General features: G+C 41.6%; 1 protein-coding gene across 1 annotated transcript; it reads right to left on the bottom strand.

Annotated features, from left to right (window-relative positions):
• Positions 1-808: 808 nt before the first annotated feature.
• LOC122766668 (ubiquitin carboxyl-terminal hydrolase 15-like) lies at positions 809-20521 on the bottom strand. Its single transcript, XM_044021722.1, is given in 22 exon segments — positions 809-4069; positions 4726-4814; positions 5273-5376; positions 5653-5802; positions 5896-6011; positions 6583-6653; positions 6935-7219; positions 7325-7443; positions 7570-7758; positions 8008-8102; positions 8379-8462; positions 8555-8779; positions 9265-9423; positions 9838-10011; positions 10311-10458; positions 14409-14498; positions 15005-15066; positions 16400-16545; positions 16967-17093; positions 18843-18973; positions 19547-19674; positions 20420-20521. Coding segments are annotated over 22 exon segments (3189 nt in total). The 5' UTR covers positions 20509-20521; the 3' UTR covers positions 809-3661.
• Between the last annotated feature and the right edge of the window lie 861 nt (positions 20522-21382).

Here is a 21382-nt window from a genome sequence, read left to right on the forward strand (position 1 = left end):
TGGTGGAAACCTGCTGAACTTACTAATTCACCAGTCATATTGCTAATATCTGTGTGCATCACATATTACCTCACCAGGTAGCAGACTACGTTAATGTTGATAACTGACGTGAGCCATAATTCGTCTACCATTACAGTAATTACACAGATTTATCTGAACTTGCACTGATTTGGGTCGGATGCTCTTGCAAAGGAGAAATAAATATTACCTGTCGATTGGAGGTCCGACGAACCAGACCACGAATCTGCAACGTACAGTGGATGCGTCCTGTTGAGATGTTGCAAAAAATCGAGAATGTGCTGTTGCGGAACGCTAATTCCATTATACGGCCATCAGTTTCAGTTACGTTAGCAGCGTACACTAACCTCATCTGATCATGTGATTATGTGATCACATTGATAGCCATGTGTAACCAAAATTTAATACTGTATTTAGCAATTACTCGATTCATGCAGATAATTTGCCTCAAGTCATTTTAGTAATCGAATTACTCAAGTTATTCCAGTAATTGTTTTGGCCCTATGTTAGGGTGAGCAGTGTGTGAAAATGGCAGCTTTATTACTAATAATGATATTAATACCAGGATTCAGTACGCGAGGTATAGTGCTATTCAGCCAAAATATTATATACATGTTACCCTAACTCAACGTGGCATTACTGCTAACGCAGAGCGTCCAGCTAATGTTACATAGTGTGGCTTTAATGAATAGAACTTCAATGTGTGTCCATTTTTGTCAGTGTATGGATGTCGGGATGCACGTTAAACACGTCACACAGGAGGGAAGAAGACCAGAGTGAAACCCACAAGAAGCTTTACACATCTTTACTGAAGATTGTGTATAAATACACATGCACATTTCAAATGTAAACCCAAGTGAACTCAAGTGCAGCAAAATCTGGAAACCCCCGTTATGTCATCATCATGCAAGGATGTCTGGATTATTGTTGTTGTTTTTTTATTTATTTTTCCATTATTTCTTTTCTACAAAAAAAGTCCCAAAACATCAGAACCATCCTTTTTCTTTTTAAATATTCCCTCCCTGACAAGAGCACAGGCAAGACTTTGCGAATTGGTGTGTACGTGTGGACCGAAATCCAAGTTTTTCTCCCCCGACATATCGGGTCTTGCCGAGGCTTAAATATATTGTCTGTTTATTATTAAATGCTTACATATAAATAAATAAACTTTATCAAATGTGCACTCACAGAGTGAACTATTATGTACAGTATTGTATAACTCTATAGTAGCAATCACATCTCACACAGTCAGGATGGGGTGAGTTGCCCAAAAAGAGAGACGGTGCCACAGCGATGGAGCCCACCGAGGTGAAAGCGCGGCAATAGAGAGAGAGAGATGGTACACGTCTAATATTCTGAGGCAACAGCAAGTATGCTAATGTTGTTTACAATGGAAAGAACGGGTAGAAAAATAAAACATCAACATTCAATCGTGAGCTACATCGATGGAAGAATACCCTGCAACAACCCTGCCACAAAATAATTTCACTGTGTCATGATCCCGAAAGCTGAAAGGCCTTTTGGGCAGACTCACCCCTCAGTTTTCAGTTTGTCTCCCCCTTTTTCCTCCACATCCTCAAAGACCTCAGACAAGCATTTATTTGTCCCTTTCTGTAAAGAGACACATTCAGCAGTACCCATTAATGCATACAGCGAGTATCAAAGGCGAGGAAACCCCATTTACCGTTACATTCATCCAAACCGAGAGGGAGCCATGAAAGACAGAAGGGGGGGGGGAAATGAAAAACAGATATGGCCCTGTAAAGACTCAAAAGGCATCAACCACATACATCTGGTCAGTGTTCATTCCATTTAGCATATATTCTGGCCCTCATGTGGCTTTTATAAAAACAAACAAAAAGCCCTGCAGGATGACGTGGCTGCGATATAACAAGCAAATACAGACATTCATACTCGTGTGATTGTGTGTTTGGAATAGAAAACTGTATATAAAAATAGACGTAGCTTTCCGCTTTGGAAAGTGAAGCCCGGGGAAGTTAGCCACTAGGGGGCGACTCCGCTGTTCGCAAAAAGAAGTCCTTTTGAAAGGAAGTCTGTGGGAACATGAGCCTAATGTCAATGATCTTTTGTAGTTGCAGGTCGTCTTCACTGGAACATGATTATATAGAGCAACATGGACGATAAAGCATGGCACATACGAGTTGGACACCAGTGTGATCGACAGCTGGTACTGTCCCAATAGGTTACTGGTTGCAGGTGGCATCCGTGTTTCATAAAGCGATCATTGCACCGGTCAAATCTTTAGGCTTCAAAATGAGAGTTTTGCTTTGCAAACAGTAGGCTACGTCCATTTTTATACAGAGTTTGCGGTTTGGAAGAGGAAATGCAAGAAAGACTGCGCAACCGTGATGTGCAAAGCAAAAGGCAACTGGTCCGAGATTAAGAGTTAAGGCCGAGGTGATCCAAACAGACAATGTATCTGATGTCAGCGAAATCACCAATGTTCCCAATCTCACAGTGCCTCAGAGAGTGCAGAGCCAAGGTAAAGCTTTGAAAACGAATTACAAAGTGTAATGAGAGGGGGAGAGCTGAAGGGAAGATTTGTGTCGACAACTGCTGCCTGCTATGTGGAGATCATCGAGACAGAAATTTGAATGCTCGGACATTCTGAAACAACTTCTCCTGATTCACGTTTGCAGCTGAATATGCACAAATACAATCTGTATCCTTACACTGCAAAGTCTGCTGGTTAAAAAAAGTTACCCTGCTTTATTTTGGGTATAAAAAAATGTGTTATTAGCACACAAGACCAGAGCGAAAGACAACAGAAGCACAGCCTTAAATTACCAAGGTTTGAGCCTGTGAACGAAGTACTCAACTGTCTAAAACTATAAGACCACAGCAGCAGCAGCAGCAGCACAAAGCTGTTTAACTCTATAAAACCACACAAATACGGGCATCACTTCTTTACATTAAGTGTGACTGCACACGCATCTCACCACTGGCTTATTAAAGGCAGCTTCCTAAGCTTCTTTATGTGAGAAAACCCTCTGAGAGACAGCATCATTGTTAAACAAATGCAGTGTGTCTGGCAATAATACATGAAATAAACAAAAAAAGGTGGATGATTGGTGATTGTGCAATTTTCAAAAACATTTCCGCACATCCCGACAACCCCCAAAATGATTTCAGTGTCTAAAATATTTACAAAAATCTCTAAATGATACTAAAATGATATGCCAACAATGCATTGCTCTGAAATATATAAATATATTTATGTAAAAAATTTAACAAAGGAACACAAAAAGCAGTGGGAGGTTCAGAGTGCTGCACTAACGTACGGAGTCACCACAAAATCCATCCCCGGTGGTATTTAGTGAGCAATTCCCAAACGGACAGACTTGGCGGCACAAACACACACACACGCTCAAACACACACACACACACACACACACAAACACCGTGATCCAACCACAGAGGAGGGCCCTGATTTCTTAGAGTGTACTGTGTACCGCAGCAGCTCCCTGACCTAAAACACATTGGCTCCGCCTGTGGAGCGGCCGAGTCTGAGCCACAGAGTGGAACTGATGCCGCCCGCTGCCATGCTGAGTGTCCATATGGCTTTGGATGGAAAGATTCCAGCATCCATCTCTCCATTTATCCGTTGTCCCGCGTGTCAACTTCAGTTGGTTTTCATGGTGACATCCCGATTGGGCTCCTCCTCCTCCTCCTCCTCTTCCTCCTCCTCGTCGCCATCTTCCTCCTCATCGTCTCCCTGCTCGTTGTCGTTTTTCCTGCACACGCTCTCGTAAAGGTCCTCCTCATTGTTCTGAGCAGCAGCAGCAGCAGCAGCAGCTGACGAGGCACACTGAGTGGAGGAGGTGGTCTTTCTCTCCCGTCTCTTCTCCTCCTCCTCCTCGTTCTCTCATTCTCATTCTCATTCTTTTTTTTTTTCTCTCCTCCTCCTCCTCCTCCTCCTCCTCTCCCTCCTCCTCCTCTCCTCCTCCTCCTCCTCTCGGTCAAGAGCAAAGTAGCCTGTGCCTTTCACCGTGTCCTGCCGCTGGTAAAACAACACGTAACCAGCTTTGGACTAAAGACACAAAAGAAAGATGAATTAAGAGATGACTCTCAGAAATTAAACACTGGCAACCGTTATTCATCTGTTTGAAATACAAACTTCTTCAACACCCCCACTGTCAAAACCGGCATGGTTCAATTTCCCAGAGCACACTGTGCATTGACACTGCAAATAAATTGATTTAGAGGCTGAAAAGATTGGGTTTCCATGAGAAGGAAACTTGCTATTGCTAATACTTGCTAATACTTGCTAATACTTGCTATTACCGTTACGTCATTAGTGGGCATGTGTGGATATGCCATCTGCCATGTTGCCACTAATGTGTTTATTTCTGTTCGCATGCACCGAGTAATGGTCGTCATCGATGATGGTGAAACTTTAGTTCCGTTTGGCTGATGCAGAGAACACCATGGTTTATATAATTGTAGCCCTAATGGCTGGCATGGAAGTACTAAATGAGACTTTGGCTTGTGTCCGAGCTTACTGATTCACCATGTTGTTTATATACTGCACATGCCACTGGACATTTTAACTGTTCACCATTACCGTAATAGCAGCAGACCACAACAACCACAGGAAATGGTAACTTCTAATAATTAATCTCAATTGGTCAAATGATTCAAAATTGAACTTCTTTACTGATATAAAAAAAAAAAGGACACACTCACCACTATTTGATCTTCGCTGGCAGGAGACACGCTGCTGTCATCAAAGTTGTACCACTTTCCATCGTCTTTGTTCTTAGCGTAAGCAGTATCTGAGCAAGACCAGACAGTGTATAAAGTAAACGAATTACGATTAAACGGCCCTTCTCAGGTGCACTTTTTATAGCAAGTTATAAAGTGCTGTGTGCCTCTATCTCAGAAGTATCCCAGAGTCTCTGTCTTACAAATGTCTTTGTAAATGTAAGCCCAGTGAAGTCTCCAGGAGCGCTCTACATATTAAATTACACACACAGTCTCTTACAGTGAAAACATTCATTCATTTGAGGAACAAATTGGCTACATTTACTTAAGAATAACTACACAAACTCAACACACAGTCACGAAGAAGGCTTTAAAAAAAATGTGTTCAAAATGCAGAAAAGACTGTAGTGAATTCCATACCTGTATTTGATAAGAAAATACAAACAGCATAACAATTTGTTGTAATTGCACTGTATGAAATGATAAAATGACGAAATTCAGTGATAAAAATCATGTGTGCGAGTCTTACAGTGGCCTCCACCCATTCCTCCGTAGTGGTTAGAAACGGCAATGAGGTCGTAGCGACACGGCCCCGCGTTGGGGTTGATCAGGAACTCAGACATGTCCAGATCTCTACAGGGAAAAAAAGCATAAAACACTGTCACATGCTGCAATACAAAAAAAAGTGTCCAACATCATTTGATAATTATGTTACATCCGTGTTGTGCTGCAGTACAATGTAACAAATTCATGCCTTGTCAAATGTTTGTTTGAAAACTACAAAAATGTATTTTGATTTGTTGCATTTTAAAAACACTGTTTTTTTCCTTTTCTATGATAATCTGTGGCTCGTCAGGACATGAGGACGAGAAAGCGCTTTTCAGACACAGAGTGTGCATGTTTGTGTACCTCAGTGGAAAATCAACAAGAGAGTCCAGTTTATCCCTCATATAGCGGCTGTAAGAGAAGCGCTTCAGATGGACCACCAGCACCGGTGGCAGAGACCACAGGTCCAACTTTTTAGTGGCCTGTTGGTGCTGCTTACAGTTAGGACAGTACCTGCAGGACCAGAGGGTTCATAATTAAATCGTAGCAGGTGTGGATATCTGCTTGTCACTCCTTTCTCTTGATAGAACGGCGAGTGTTTCTCACCATGGGTCCTCTGCTCCTAGTTTTTCCTTGGTGGTGAACAGCTCAATGCAGTCCTTAAGCTTGAAGAAAGCCTTCTTCTGGGGCTTGTACTCCATGCTTTCGTGCTTGTCAAAGTCCTGTTCAGTCAAAGACACACACACACAAATAGAATTGTTAGCAACCACCACTTAGCAATACCGTACACTGCTGTGTGTCACTGGACATGATAATGTCCTTGTCCAAAAATAGAACAAAAGCTGATAACAATAAGGGGGTGTCATACAAGTACTGTGTGTTCTTTCTTCAATTTCATTCTAATGAGAACCATTTCACCAAAAAGTGTGTATAAATACAGACAAATGTTGGCTTTATGCATACAAATCTAAAAATGCACTGAGCTGAAACAAAATTACAATTACACACCTTTCCAAAAAAATCCTATTATTTACATCTTATATAATTACATATGCCAATTTAAGTGTTTCATTAAAAACTATAATTTAGGCAACAAAGACGCCTATTTGTAATGAATTAAATAGATCTTTAATTGGCTCCAGTCTCCAGTCTGCCGTGTTTTATTACATTATGACACTGGTAGACTCCTTTTCTTCTCCACTAAGGGTGTGTGCTTCAGAGTGATGCAGCTCCTCTGTAAAACTAAAAAAGCAGTCATCAGATAATACCTAAAGATCAGGATACTGGTTTTACCTCGACAACGGTCTCGTCAAAGTACTTTTTCTTGATCTCTGGTTCCCAGTCCAAGGAGAGATAAGAGCGGTCTGTGAAAAGGTGAACAGATCAGACAAGTCGTCTTTAATTTCACTCTACGTTCTCATTGCCATTGCTCACATAATTTATTCTGGTGCTTGAAAAATGACTCATTTACTTTCCTATGTTGTGATTTAACAGTAATTGTATTTATTATCTGAGTATGATCTCCACCATTTGAGACATTGGATACTGAACAGGCAACACTATTATACATAAGGTTGATAATGAGGGAAGACTTGTTTTTTCCTAACATTAATTCTTTATTTCCTTGGTTCTCTTCCGTTCCTACCACTGAGTCGAAGATGTCCCTCGTCAAAGCGGATCTGCCTGGTGTCCTCCTTGATGAGCGAAAAGTCCGTTTTGCCCATGTTATTGAACTGGAATGTAAAAAGTCTCTTTTTGTTGTTGTGCTCGGCCGTCTGCTGGCATTTGGTGGAGTTCTGTGGGCCGACCACGCCGTTCTCCAGTTCATTGTCCCCGCCCACAGAGTCCTCCGATTGGCTGTTGTCATTCTCGGAGGGCAGCTCCTGGTCCTGACTGGACTCGTCGTCCTGCTCGTCAGTCTCCATTTCACCTGAAGGAGAATATTTTATAATCAAAAACAATAATATCTTTGAGTAATAAATGCCATTTTGCAAAAACACAGGAAATGTTAAAACATTCGAGGAAAAGAACTCACTTGGCGAACCCTCCTCCAGAAGTCCATTAGTGGCATTACCATTGACAGTGTGTGGTTTCGATGGCTGCGTCTCTTCGCAGTCCTCCTCATCTTCCTCAACTGAAGATCGCACAAACCGGCTGCAGACATGAGACATTTTTATTTATGGCAACATTTCGGCTAAGAATCTTTAGGGACCTCTTTTTGAAGTCTCGACAAACTTTCATCTCAACTCGCAGCCATCATCAGGGAGACACGTGACCTACCAGAGGCGCACAAGCAGCATGTTATATAGTTTGTCTTCACTGAGGGTTCTGGGCACAGCGATGAGGAACGGTTGTCCGAACAGCGGCGTGCTGGTGTGGTTGTAGCCCGACTGTTTGTACTTCTCCCTCAGGTGAACTGGGATCACGACATGGTCCGTGTCCTCCACCCTGTTCACTGCCAACTCAAATCTGCAGAAAGTTGTTGAGTCAGGTTTTGAAGCAACACTGAATGTGACTCATATATCGTTGGAAAATAAAGCAAATTTTACTGGGAGACAGTCCACTGTTCTAAATTTTAAATCTCTGGGGTCCCAGATATAAGATTTGAATCATAATTGCAGCTGATTGATCAGCCAAAAATTATAATTAAATTCAACCAATTATAATCACATTGTACTTAATGCTGTTAATGCCCTCCTAAATAAGCTTCACACTCACACATAGATATCATCTCTCTCCATGATGCTGCTGAGGTTTTCATTGGTGGCAAAGATCCGATGGAAACGGTGGTTGTAGATGTCAGTTACAATCATCTGAGGGAAAACGGACGCAGAAGAAAGAACAGGAATAAAATGAAGTGACCCTGAGGTCTTTCACTAAACTAAGGTTGTTGAGCTCATTTTCCATGCTTTCATGTAATAAAAACAGAGAACATTTTATCCACTAGCTTCTGACCAGAGGCAGGCAGAGAAAGTTTAAAAGTGAATGACTATTTTGGGTTGTGCTGTGTAAGCAGATGCTCTATAATAGCACTATAATAAAAATGATTGCTAATAAGAGCTGAGATGACTGTGATATGATGTGTATACCTTCTCAGCGGGAACTCCAGACAAGCTGGAGAGGGAGGTACACAGGTCAGATATGTAGCCCACCTTAGGCACAGTCAGCTTGTACTGAAACAAAAACACAGGCCAATTACCCATCGTCTCCACATGCAATCATGTACTGATGATACTACAAGTTATAATAAGTTAACTTATGTTACCTGAGTGGGTTTGGCCAGAGGGTCGAGTCTGACCAGATAGACCTCCAGTGTCCGCTCCTTCCTCATAGGAAGTGGCAGAGTCAAGTAGCAGAAAGGATCGAAGGTCACAGAGACCTTGGAACACACAGGACACACCAGGGTGGACTTGAAAAGGCCGTGGAAGATGTCCACGATGATCGAGTCGTTTCTCTTGATGTGGCTCTCCCACGCTTCTTCCGCTACCACCTGGAAGAAACAACAAAGCACAAACCAGCCATTAAAAGAGGTAATAAAATGTGAAAAATAAACATATTAATTCAATCTAACAAGGAGACTGTTAAGAAAAGGCTATTTGTAGCATAAATCAGTGCACACCTACTTACAATGTAATCATTAAAGGAAATACACAAACTTTCTATCAAAGGTTTGGAAAAAAAAAACTGTGGCAGTGTTTTTGGTCACGTTTGTCTATTTGTCTGCATGAGAGCGTACTCGTTAAGTAAGGGGAGGAATTTTATAACATTTTCTGGAGGTGTAAATTGTAGCCAAGGAAGAAATTATTAGATTTTAGTGGTGATCCCGACATGGATGCAGATTGAGGACAAATTGTTAACCTTGCTGAACAGAAGGGTAAATTGACACCTTTGGTTGCTTTCATTCGTTTTTTTAACACATTTGGAGATTTACACAACCGTTGACATATACTTTTGTATAAACGCTGTGATCATGACCTTGTCGGGCCTGCCGTAAGCATCCTTTAGCTGGATGTAGGGCTTCTTCCTAATGCGGTTCAAGTCCTCGTGAAGGCCGTCCAGGAGAAAGGCCAACAGCTCATGAGAGTCCTGCTGCTGGTAGCCTGAGAACTGAGGAGCAAAGCGGCCCACCTGGGTCTGGAGGATAACAACATGCACACACATTGAAAGGTATTCCAAAACTCTGACATAAAATGTAACTGTTTAACGTTCAAAAAAAAATAACTGACTTAAGGCATTTAAGATTTTATTGGTTCACATTTAGCCAATGTGAATTTGCCTGAGGCTTCAAACTTGTTCCTGCACTTTTAAACCTTTCAGTTGCCACTGTGCTATTTTTCATGCGTGCCTTTGTATATTAAAGTGACAATATACTCTACATTCCAAAGATATATTTTCCACTCTCTGCTGCCAGTAGAACAGTTTCAAAGATAGCAGCTGTGTGTGACACAAGGCTTCAGTTTTACAGAGCTCTTTTGCTTTAACAACACATAATACAAAGCCAAAAAATACTGTACATCTTCCTGCTGTAAGTTTTATCCAGGTAATCACCTTGAAAGGCCTTGGGGTGACATAGCTGAATTTGCCCGACCACAGCTGCTTGATAAGCTCAGCATAGGCCTTGGCAATCTCTCCTTTCATTCCCAGTGGGTTGTCCTCGTTCAGCTCGTCCGTGTATTTGTCTTTGAGGAAGTACTCCGTCAATGGAGGGATATTACTGAGACACTAAAGAGGAGTAAAAGAAGAGGATGGATTAAGGCTCTTCATGAGATTCCTTTTCATGTGACACAGTGTTTTATTTTATTTTCAATACATGTCATTGTATGCAGACAAGAACCTGTGCATATATTCAACAATTTTCTTTTTCTTGTTTAGAACCTTTTTCTTCCACATTTAACATGAACACATCTGCTTAAGGGTTTAGGAATCCCAGGTGAAGTGAGAAGTCCACATTCCCTGAGTAAAACTTTTAAGACTTAGTAAGTATTTTTTTGTGCAAAGCTCCCTGGAGGCATGTTTGTTACCTGCACTGCAGAGTTCATGAAACAGGTGTTGCCCAGGTTGGAGAGTCCACAGAGGCCTGAGCGCTCACTCTGTCTGCCCTGGTCCGAGTAGTCGTAACTGTTACTGTAGGGGTGGTAGGACGGCAGACTATAGCTTGAATTCTTCACACTGTGCAACAAGCATACACAAACAGGCACATTATGTATAGTACAAATTATATAGTACAGAAATAGTATATCACTACATCTATGTTTATATTGTAAATAAATGTGTTCAATCAAAAGAAAACACTTCAACTAGCACAAGTTCACACTATTTTCTTTCTGACTATAGACAAAAAACTACAATTCCCAACACAGAGCATTTCTCCGGCTTCCCAGACAATAACATTGATCTTAAATGAAGGCCTCCCCAGCTACGCCAATCAGCAGACCTCTGAATTGGCTGTAAGCCACTGCTGGTCGTTTCTGGCTCCCACTGTTCAAGGGAAACAGCTGTGATGGTGGTAGAAGCAGCGACCTCACAGTTCAAGACACGGTGGTCCACCCTCCTGCTGTCCAGCTCCACTGCCTCTGGCCTCAGGCACCACCAGCAACACAGGAGCATGACATCTCAGCCCCACCCCGGCCCACGCCGGCCCACATGACCATGTGAAACTAAAGGGCCAGCAGCCTGGACAAGGTCTGGTTCCGGTGTGTCGCATGCAGATCCTGAGTTTTCAAGTATGGGAAGTAAGGTCCAGCTCTACACTCTCACTCTCCCACTGTCTCTGTGTTAACTCAATCCCACCTGGTGCAGCTCTAGCACAGCTCCAGTAAAGGCTACCTCAAGTTTAGGCCAACATTTGACTTCAAAGTCCAGCAGAGGCCAATGACACAAAGCACATAAACACAAACACACACACTTTCTTTCCTAAAGCTAACTAAGCAGTTCCTCTCCACTCTTCTCCCCTCTTCTCTTTCTTCGGGCTCTACCACCTGACATCTTGTTATCCTCTCTGCCTCAGACGTCCTGTCCTTGCTGTCCTGTGCTGTCCTGTCCTCCGGTCTCCTGCTCCTCCCTTTGGCCTGCCTGCTGCTCTCTGCTGCGCTACGGCTAGCAGCGGATATTTATAGCAGCATCAGCAGCAGCAAGGATGCTCAAGACTACCAAAGCTAGAGGTGCACAGAGAGAGAGGGAGAGAGAGAGAGAGAGAGAGAGAGTGAGGTTGAGAGAGGGAGGGAGAGGCAAGAGTATAGAGGGGGAGGGGCGGACAGTACAAGGGGTAGAAGCTGACAGAAGACAAATGAGATGGGGATGGAGGGGGTAGCTGATCTACTGCATCCAGCTGAGGCTGCAGTATTCACAGGCCTGACTCTCTATTAGTATTTCTAACCCCCTCCCACCCCAACATACATTAACACCCAACATTTGCACTTGCCCAGAAATTTGACTGCCTTCTCAACACACTAACACACGCATTCCCACTATTATTTCACCTCCTTGCTGTTAAAACATACCCATCCTCAACAAAACTCACACTTCACTTCTGACACTCCATCTTTTATCCTCGTTAATATGCCATGGGTGTCTGTAAGAGAGCTTTTCAAGGAGCTTCTTGGACGTGGTTCTAAATAAATAAAATAAAATCTAGTAAGGGAGGCAGTTTCATCACAGGGCGATGGGAGGAAAGTGATGCGGGGAGAAGGACTGGAGCAGATGAGATGTATTCTGAAGGTCACTTAGACTGCAGAACATGTGCATTGCATTGAGCTCAGGGGAAAGGAGAGAGGAGAGGAGAGAAAGGGGGAACTGCTTGCCAGAATCAGGGGACACACTGCCTTGTAAGACAGTGACAATTACTGCGGTTACAGAGCAACGCTGACCAGACCAAAATTGCAAAACCAGAAAACAAGTGTTAAGCTTACGTGGGAGCACTTCAGTTAAAAAAAAACGATTCCATACATAATTCAGAGGAAATAACACTACAGCGGAACTAAGGTAAATCAGGGACATGAGAGCTGCTAAGTCTGAAGATCCAATTTCCCCAAGTCACCCACTCTATGAATCCACAACCACGGACAGAAATTATGCCACTGCTATCAAAAAAGAAAAAAAGTGTAATGCAGAAAATGACACTATGTGAAAACTATGTTAGCAGCTGACATACCAGAAATGTAATGTACTGAGATATAACTGGTAAGATTTTCTTTACAGTTGAGAAAGGGCCAGGTCACTTCACTCCCAACACTTTCCTCTTTTGTAAATATTGATTTCTCTTTTGGGGGTGGGGGGTGACAAGCCTGCAGCAGTTATTTATGCATTCCAACAGTATTAATAAGAAATGCAGTTCAGAGAGTATGTATAGCTGCAACACACACACACACACACACACTGAGACACAGCATGCAGTAAATCACACACATCCAGTGGAAGGAGGAACAGTGATGTCTACTGGACAGCAGAGGGACAACGCTCCACCCACAGTAGAGCAGTGCTCTCAAGCAGGCCCACAGCTCCTCTGGGTCCTGGTGCTTTTGGAGGAAAAGCCTCCATTAGTTTTTGGTTACATTTTCAGGGAACAGAAACTGAAAGTTAAAAAGAAACTGAGCTGTGAGCCAATTTGGCTTTGCAGAAGAACAATAACAATTTATTATAAAGACAAAATTAAATTTAATCCACGATGACGTTTAGAGATTTACCTCATACAAATTGTATCAAATCTGTCACCCCTGCCTCTTAAGTAAAGGTGGTTTAGTACAATTAAGCATCTGAAAATGTAAGCTCATGGCAGAGCTGCACGCTTGAGCAGAGGGATTTTTAAATGATTAACAAGGACGCACTTTTGTTTGTCTGATAAATGTTTGATATCTCTGAATGAGCTTGTGTGATATATTACATTCCATTATACAGAGACGTTGTTAACACACTAAAAGCAGTCTGGAGACATGAACAAGTCTTGCAAAGGCCATCTTTTGAAAAGGGCATAGTTGAAATAAAAAGATGTGATGATAAAAACATGTCTGTTAATCAGTGAACATTTTTTCATTTGAAGAACGCTGATCTTAAGGTCTAAGATTCTGTCTCATAGCTGCACCTCAAATACAGTGCAAGTACAGTTTTATTATCTCAGTGGTGTAATTATATGTACAGTAAGATACAACAGGAGGGCGATAAAACTGCACAGGAGTCTGGCTTGGGTGTTGTGCTTCAGGTGTGGGTGAAAAATGTTTTGTTTGAGCAACTGATCCCTAATCAGAATCCAAAAGATTGCATAATGCAATGACACAACATGTTTTTGAAATGGGTGTAGCCGTCTTGCTAAATGGCTTGTGTGCTGAAAACTGTGATTCTGGACTACCACGTAGATCGAGGCCACAGAAAAAAATAAGAAAACATTTAATACTGTGGTAAATACATTATTAAAAAAAAAACTATTTGGTTTAATTGAGAAGATTGTATTATGTGATTAGGTTTGCAGTTACACCTTAAATACACCGTTGTGTGGTTTGTTATCAGAATGTTGTGATTGTTTCTTGTATAAAACTTAAGGGCGATCTCAAAATGTTATGGCACTGATTAATACGTAAAATAATGATCACATTAGCCATGATCATTGAGTTATAGGTAAAATGCTCAATAAATCAAGTAGAAAATCAGATGCAAACGATTAACCAAGGTAATTAAAAGCTGACTCAGGCACCCAGAGCCACCCACGGGCCATTTTTAGAGAGCACTGCTGTCACCGAGGAAAAATTCCAATGAGATCAATTCCTAGTGAGCCCCCTCCCCCGCTGAGTGATCAGCTCTTACAGCTGAAAATGCATCATAAGGAGAAAGTTTTAAGTCGCCACTCACAGCCAGAGACAGACCAGAATAAAACATGTCACTAGGATACTGTAAACTACTTGACTAAAGTGAGGAATGGAACAAAAGTTTGTTCCGTCTTTGGTCAAATAATTTCAGCCACAATTTATAAGACTTTCTCTAAGCTCACTGTCACTTCACAAGCCAATTTGATCTGCAATTCAAGTAAGATTAATGTGAAGGTCTGCACTGAGCTACACCTCCGGGCTCCATCTCTGGCTGTCAATGTCCGAACCCACCCTTCAGCTATTCAACCGTCTACTAGGCCTTACTTCCTGCTGTTGAAGCTGCTGTTATGATTGTTTGTGAGAGATGAAGGCGAGATCTTTGGCAAAGCAGAGAGATTGGAAGCACCAGATGACCTTCAAAAGATAAAGAATAGATCATGAGTTAGAGAAAATAAGGAGCCATTCAAGAAACGTGTGCGCGTGTCAATCAAATAAAACTGAGATGAGACAAAATAAACAGAGCGATATGTCAGCAACAAAACATCAAGCAAAAGAGGCAGAGGCGGGCATTTTTGAAAATAATGAGGTGCACTAGTGATATTGCCAGGAAACGTTACGGAGGGTTTACATTTTGAAATTTCTGAAACAGAGACCATGGAAAAGTGTTTGAAGCAACTTCTTAGACAAGTCACTCTAGTGCTTTGTCATAACAATGTCCCTTCATACTGACCAAAACCTGCAATAATTGCTAGACAATTCAAAATCAATTGCCTTGAGTATGTGTAATATGTAAGTAAAGCTGTGAGTAGTGTTTGAATACAGCATGGAAATTGCATTCGATTACTGTGGAAATGTCTTCTGTCCGTCAACAAAGACAAATAAGGTGATATATATACACAGGTGATGTGCCGTTCACTCACTTTGGTGCTGTGGAGCCTCGAGGCCAAGAGCCGTCCTCATTCTTCTGCTCTATTACAAGAACCTGAGGGAGAAAGACAAAGCTGCTCCATCAGCTTTCACTAGTTTTAAAAGATGCCGGCACATTAAAGTCATCTAAATCTCTGCATTAAAATGCACTTATCTCAACTTTTTCAAAATGCAGTGCTGGGTGAATGTTCAGGCATAATTTAATCATTTGAATAAATGTGCAACAACCTGTAACTGCTGCTGCTAAAACATTTGTCTCCTTTCAACAAAAGGGCCTATTCAAATGTGAAGAGACAGGGAGCCAGATGGATTTTATATGCCAATTGACTTGGTGAGGATTTGTCTGAGGCTTAGCAGTCCTCTGGAACAGCTGCTGGTGAACAGGACTGTGCTCTGATCTGAAGCCTGCTAGCTCACTGTGGCCAGGTGTCTCAATAAATCTGTGTTAGATTCAACCAGCCAGGTGGAAGTCAGGGTGTTAGTACATTACAAAGTGAGGTCAAGTGCTTTACACTGGCAGCTGATAAATATGTGGGATTGGACACTGGGCTAAATGGACACTGGGCTAAATGGAACAAGAAAGGCACTAAACATGCCTTTCTTGTTCCATTTAGCCCATATTGAGGTTTTCTGAGGATCATGTTAAATGTTTACCCAGGAGAGGAACATGGTAGATGACCATCTGTAAGAATGGGCAATATGAGAAAAAAAAATCTTATTATATAGCTTTTATATCATTCAATATCGATATATATATATATATATATATATATATATATATATATATATCGCTATATAATGCAAATCAATATTTCTTTTTAAGTTTAAAGGTTCCACTTTACTTTGAAGTGAAACGTAAAGACAGGAAAAAGGTTATTTTGGTTAAAATATTGTTTATCATGGTAAAAGTTGAACATGACACCTGTAGCATTTTCTGCAAATAGCATTGCTTCAGGTGTCTTCTTCTTCGTCTTCCTCGATAACACTGTCGCTCAAGGTTTCGTTGTCATTTTCTTCACTTCTGGCGTGTTGGCGTGCATGGCTGCAGTCATAAAACCCCCGTTTGTCTAACATTGTGTGCATCAACATGACTAGTGGCAGCTATGCCAGCTACATGGTTCAAAGCACAGTTTCTCTCGTTGTTGGCTGTTTAGGTTGTCTATTAGTTCTATCATGATATATATTGTTATCATGTTATCGCAAAGCCCTATCCAGCTACTGGATTTATGAAATCTGTTTGTAGATGCCTGAACATAGCACAGTGATTACACAAATAAAAACAAAATTATCTGATATAGATTAGTTTGTTTAAACTCTGAAATAATTATAGTCTTAATAGCAAACTGTGTGCCTCTTCAAAGAAAACAACCATGCAGGGCAGTTCCTACCTGTCCTTGGTAGAGGCCAGCATCCTGAATTGTGCTATCAGGTTTGTTGAGAGGCTCAAAGGTGTTGCTCATGTACCTGTTCCACAGCCTGGTCTCTTTCTCATCAGGAATGCTGAACAGCTTCCTCATGTCTTTCTCTATCATGTCTGCAGCAAAGAATGAATACAATTTAAAAAGAAAAAAAAACATGACGAAATTCAGTTTGTTTAAAACAGCAATATTACAGAAAACTTATTTACAGAAAACAAACAAAACAACATAAAAAAACAACATCATTTCATTTGAATCACAACAGCATTATTTTGAAACAAAAATGGACATGGCTGATAGAGATATAAGTAAATGTGAAAGTGCTGGAGTTGGAGTTTTAGAAGAAAACTAGTGTTTGATGAGTGATGTGTTTTTTTATCAGAATAAAGATTTACGAGCTATAAGGCTAATAAAATAAGTCCTGTGTTGTTTACAGTATATACTGTCCTTTATCAGCAGTATGTGTGCCAAAAATGGTCAAGCCAAATTTAAATTCTTGAGAAGTAATTTTATCACATTAAGATGACTCAGGCTTACCTATTGTGTCAGCTTTACTGAAGCGTCTAGTGATCACATTGTCCATGTTGCTGTCTTCACAGAGCTTCAACTCTGTCAGGTACACCTCCACCTTACAGTGCTTCACAAACATACCCTGTTCCACCACCTGGAAGAAAAATGGGGTGTTATCCACTATTCACATCACCATGTTCAGTCTTCAATTAATCTACACACTTTATTAAGTAGCACAGGAATAATCAGAGGAATTTCCAGCACTTCCTTTATCTTATCCAGAATGCATTAGTTACAGTAGCAACAGGTACCCATAAGTCTCTGCTGCGAACCTTCATTCATTTCCTCTAAATATGTCTTTATAGCACCAACCTGCAAGTTAGCTTTCAACGCACAATCAGAGAATATGACTAGGAGCTAGTAAACTTGAAAGTATACAAGATACAGCATTATACTACTATCACTCTAATAATCTAGTTTCAGTCTTAGACAATGATATTTAACAGACAAACTGTGGCTTGTACCAGCTACTGTTTTAAGACTATAACAAAGCAGGCTATGCTGTCCTGGGTGCCACTCATCTGGTGTCCTGACAGGAACACGGTGAGAGTGAAGCGCCTAAATTAGCAGCACCTCACAGAAACAGCTGAAGGGTCCCAGCCTATTTATTTCACCGCTGATCCCCCTCCAACACACACACACACACACACACACACACACTCTCACATATATATACACACACACAGTACCAACTTCACAAATGCAGTAGTCATGCACACACACACACGGCTCAGATTCTCTCTCCAGCCCCTCCCCTATTCAAACCCCGATTGCCCGGTGGGCCCATCCTTCTCCTCAGCATTACACCCATGTGTTTGTAAGCGCAAAGCTATAAAGGCAAACTCATCGCCAAAGTCTGAACAGAATTTCTCAAATCAAAAACCAGTCTGAAACCATTTCACCCAACCATGCCCACTCCTCCCTATCTCACTCATCTCAAAAGCTTCTCTCAGTGTGACCTCAGCTTGCATTCCTCCACTTAAAAAAAAAAACAAGGACACGCAGAAACACTTCACTGGTGTTGGCAATTAGACCAGGGTAGTAGAAGGAAATGTAGCACCAAAACCTTTAACCAAAATCCTCCTAAATCCTTTTACAAGCATGTTCCCCCCACACCGCAGGATGACAACCCCACAAAAGAAACCGCTCTCAAAACAGAGGAAAACTAATACAGGACCTCCTTCATGTTGTTTCTTGCTGATTGCTCCATGTAGCTTTTCAGTCATCCAGATCGTTGCCTGAAAATAGAAACCCGGCAGCCACCCGATATGTACCAATACATACAAGGCAAAAGGGGAGGGTCAATGGAAGAGGTGGGAGAAAGAACTAGAGAGAGAGAGAATGACAGAGATGAAGGGGGAAGAGGAACCTCTTCTAGCAGCCATGATGCCATGACTAGTGAGATTTGAGGCAGGAATTTGATAAGCTAAGTTTTAGCCACCATCATCAAGTATTCGTCAAGAGCAGTAACCATACATAAAAACTATCAGTGGTCACTATACCAGAATATGAACTAAAGTCTCCTTAACCCAACACTAATAATTATGAGAGAAATTAATTAAATGCTTAAGGAAATGAATGAAAAATACCATAATTGTTACTTAATATCACTGCTGGGTAAAACTCCTAACTTCCAGCTTCTGTGCATGGTAACCTACTATCCAATACAATTATTCAAACACACTTATTCCTTTCAATCCAACAGAAGCCACACTACCACTAACGGCAACAATTAAACTTGCATCAGAGAAAACCATCCTCTGTTGTACTGTAGGTTTTATCAGCAGCACAAGCTCTGACCGTCAAATCGTTTCATAGTCGTGTGGTCATGATTGAACCTTACCTTACGTGCAATTGGCTCCTGGCCCTCTGTCAGTCCGTACCAACTGACAAGCTTATTCCAGCCCTCTGTGGGAACCAGGATGTAGTCCAACTCATCAATGAGGTGCTCTTTGATGGCCAGCACATCCCCATCTAATCGCAAAAAGAAGAGGAACGGAATAAGACAAGGCATATTTATTAGTGAGACTACAATAATTTGTCTCTTACACCAGCCATTCCAAGTGAAAGAGATGGGCTGTAAGGATAGGCTGCCAGAGATATGTTTCCAGCCTTTTTAAGTAAGATTTATTAAATATCACATGCAAAAAATTAAGCTATAATTTATTGGTCAAACATTTAGCTCTAATTAGAAACATTACCTTTTGCATACATCTATTCCCTTTGTGTACTGAGTCACAATAGTTTAGAAAACACTGACTTACACTATTGACCCTGCAATGACTGTCTCATGTCACACAAAGAAAGGGGTATGCTGGAAAGCTTTCTATGAACCCCCACTCCCAAAAAAAGCATGCTCTATAGAGCTGGTCAACAATGTTGTTTTCGTTCCCCTTTCCTCATAACTCTTTTTTGCTACTTCCAGAATGATGAAGCATTGCTGTCTGAAAGGCCCTGGACCAGTGTAAAGGCCACAGAGTATTTAATATATACTGTATTCCCTCCAGTGAATGTAGGTGTTAAGAAATGGAGCTTCATCTGTCTTACCTCTGAGAAGACCAGAGTTGTCAACTGGCCCTGGGTAGACATTCTGGTCCCCCATCTGGTATTTGTCCCAACTGTCAAATCCCACATATTTCTTCCACTGTTTAAACCAGTGACTGTCCACCAGGTACCTGCAGTGGAGACGGACAGTAATACAAATTAGGTCTGATGAAACAGTGTAAGAGGATGGTCATCGTTGGATTATGCAGCAATCTCTAAAGTGTCAACACAAAGGTTCATGATATTTAACAAGTCAAACAATGGCAGAAAAATGTTACCTCTCTGTCTATTCTCTAAACAAATCTGCAACTGAGATTAAAACATGTAGCAGATTGATGGTTGTAACAGATGCTCTGTTGACGCGGGACTGAGTTCAGGTTGCTGCATGCCTGGTTAGCTGGCTCTGTGATTTTGACAGGTGTTTTTTTTTTCCACTCCGCCCTGCCTGGAGTCGACAGATGAACCCACTAGCTGGGAAACCACTTGGAGCCTCGGTGGTCTAGCCATCTAGCTAGTTATTAGCCTGCTAACTAGCTCCAACACACGATGTGTATATTCACTGAGATCATGTCATCAGATAAAATGTTAAGTGGTGGTTATACAGGGGTGGACACGACAGCCAGAATATAACTTTCGAGAGACATGAATGGTCTGTCGTTCTTCGTCGTCCGTTGAACAGGTAGAAACAGCTCACAGCGCCGCTAGCACGTCGAGCTGACACACATGAAACTGACGAGATTCCGTTAGCTAGGTCGGAGCTAACTGTCAACAGGGCTCGTCACCTCCGCTTTCTTAACCCTCACGGCGTTGACAGCGTCGGCGGAGCCAGCCGACGGCCACGCTGCATCTGTGAAAGGGTTTCAGCTCGAGTCTTACCAAGTGTCTCCCTTCCTTAGCTGAGTTTTCAATAGTGCCGCGACCTCTCCTCTCTGGGTATCCAGATCAGCCGCTCCTCCTTCCGCCATCTTTCCTCGGACATCACCCGCTGCATGCTGGGAAAACGCGGGGCGTCACCGAGGCACGGAGAAAGTGACGCCCTGTATCAACCAATCAGCAGCTCGCTGCCGGGACAGGGGGGAGCGTGACACCCAGTGGTGAAGTTTTTCTAGAAAAATTCTCCAAAACTGCCCCATCATTGTGCCTGCTTATCACCATCAGGACCCACTCTCACATTTTTATTCAGCCAGGAGCATGTCACATTTTAACATGAGCCCACAACAAGCCATTTTAACATTTAATAGCTAGTTTGCTGATATCTGATAATACATTTTAAAGCCAATATCGTGCTGATAATATCACGCATCCCTAGTATGAAATATAAGGGGAAAAAAATTAACAATGGCTGTCAAGATATTCACATAATATACAATATACACCCTTTACTACAAAAAAGAACAATGAAAAAGTACAGAGACACAGTGTAAATGTAATGTAGATATCCACAACTTCATATTTCCTGGGATAGATGATGTCACATTTTCTATTCATGTGTATGGGATTAATTACAGATATTTTAACTGAATTGTAGAACTCCACACTGTGAATTGTGGATATTTTCATTTGAATTATGACTATGTGTTACTTCCAATTTAAAATATCTTTAATTTCCTTCATGTCATCGAAAACATTTAATGTTGTCAGAAAGTTTTTCTCCGAGGTGTTTAGGTTTGAGTATAATGACCTCATTTTAGTTTGAATTTAAAAGTAGAAAGTTACAAGTCATCCAGGAACAACTTGATTTATTTCATCCGGCCTCATTGATAAATATAGCTATGTGCCATCATACAATGGAAGTGTATGCTTCCTAAGAATGTTCCTTAAGGGAAGCAATAGACAAAG

This window comes from Solea senegalensis, linkage group LG3, assembly GCF_019176455.1.
Source record: "Solea senegalensis isolate Sse05_10M linkage group LG3, IFAPA_SoseM_1, whole genome shotgun sequence".
NCBI lineage: Eukaryota > Metazoa > Chordata > Actinopteri > Pleuronectiformes > Soleidae > Solea > Solea senegalensis.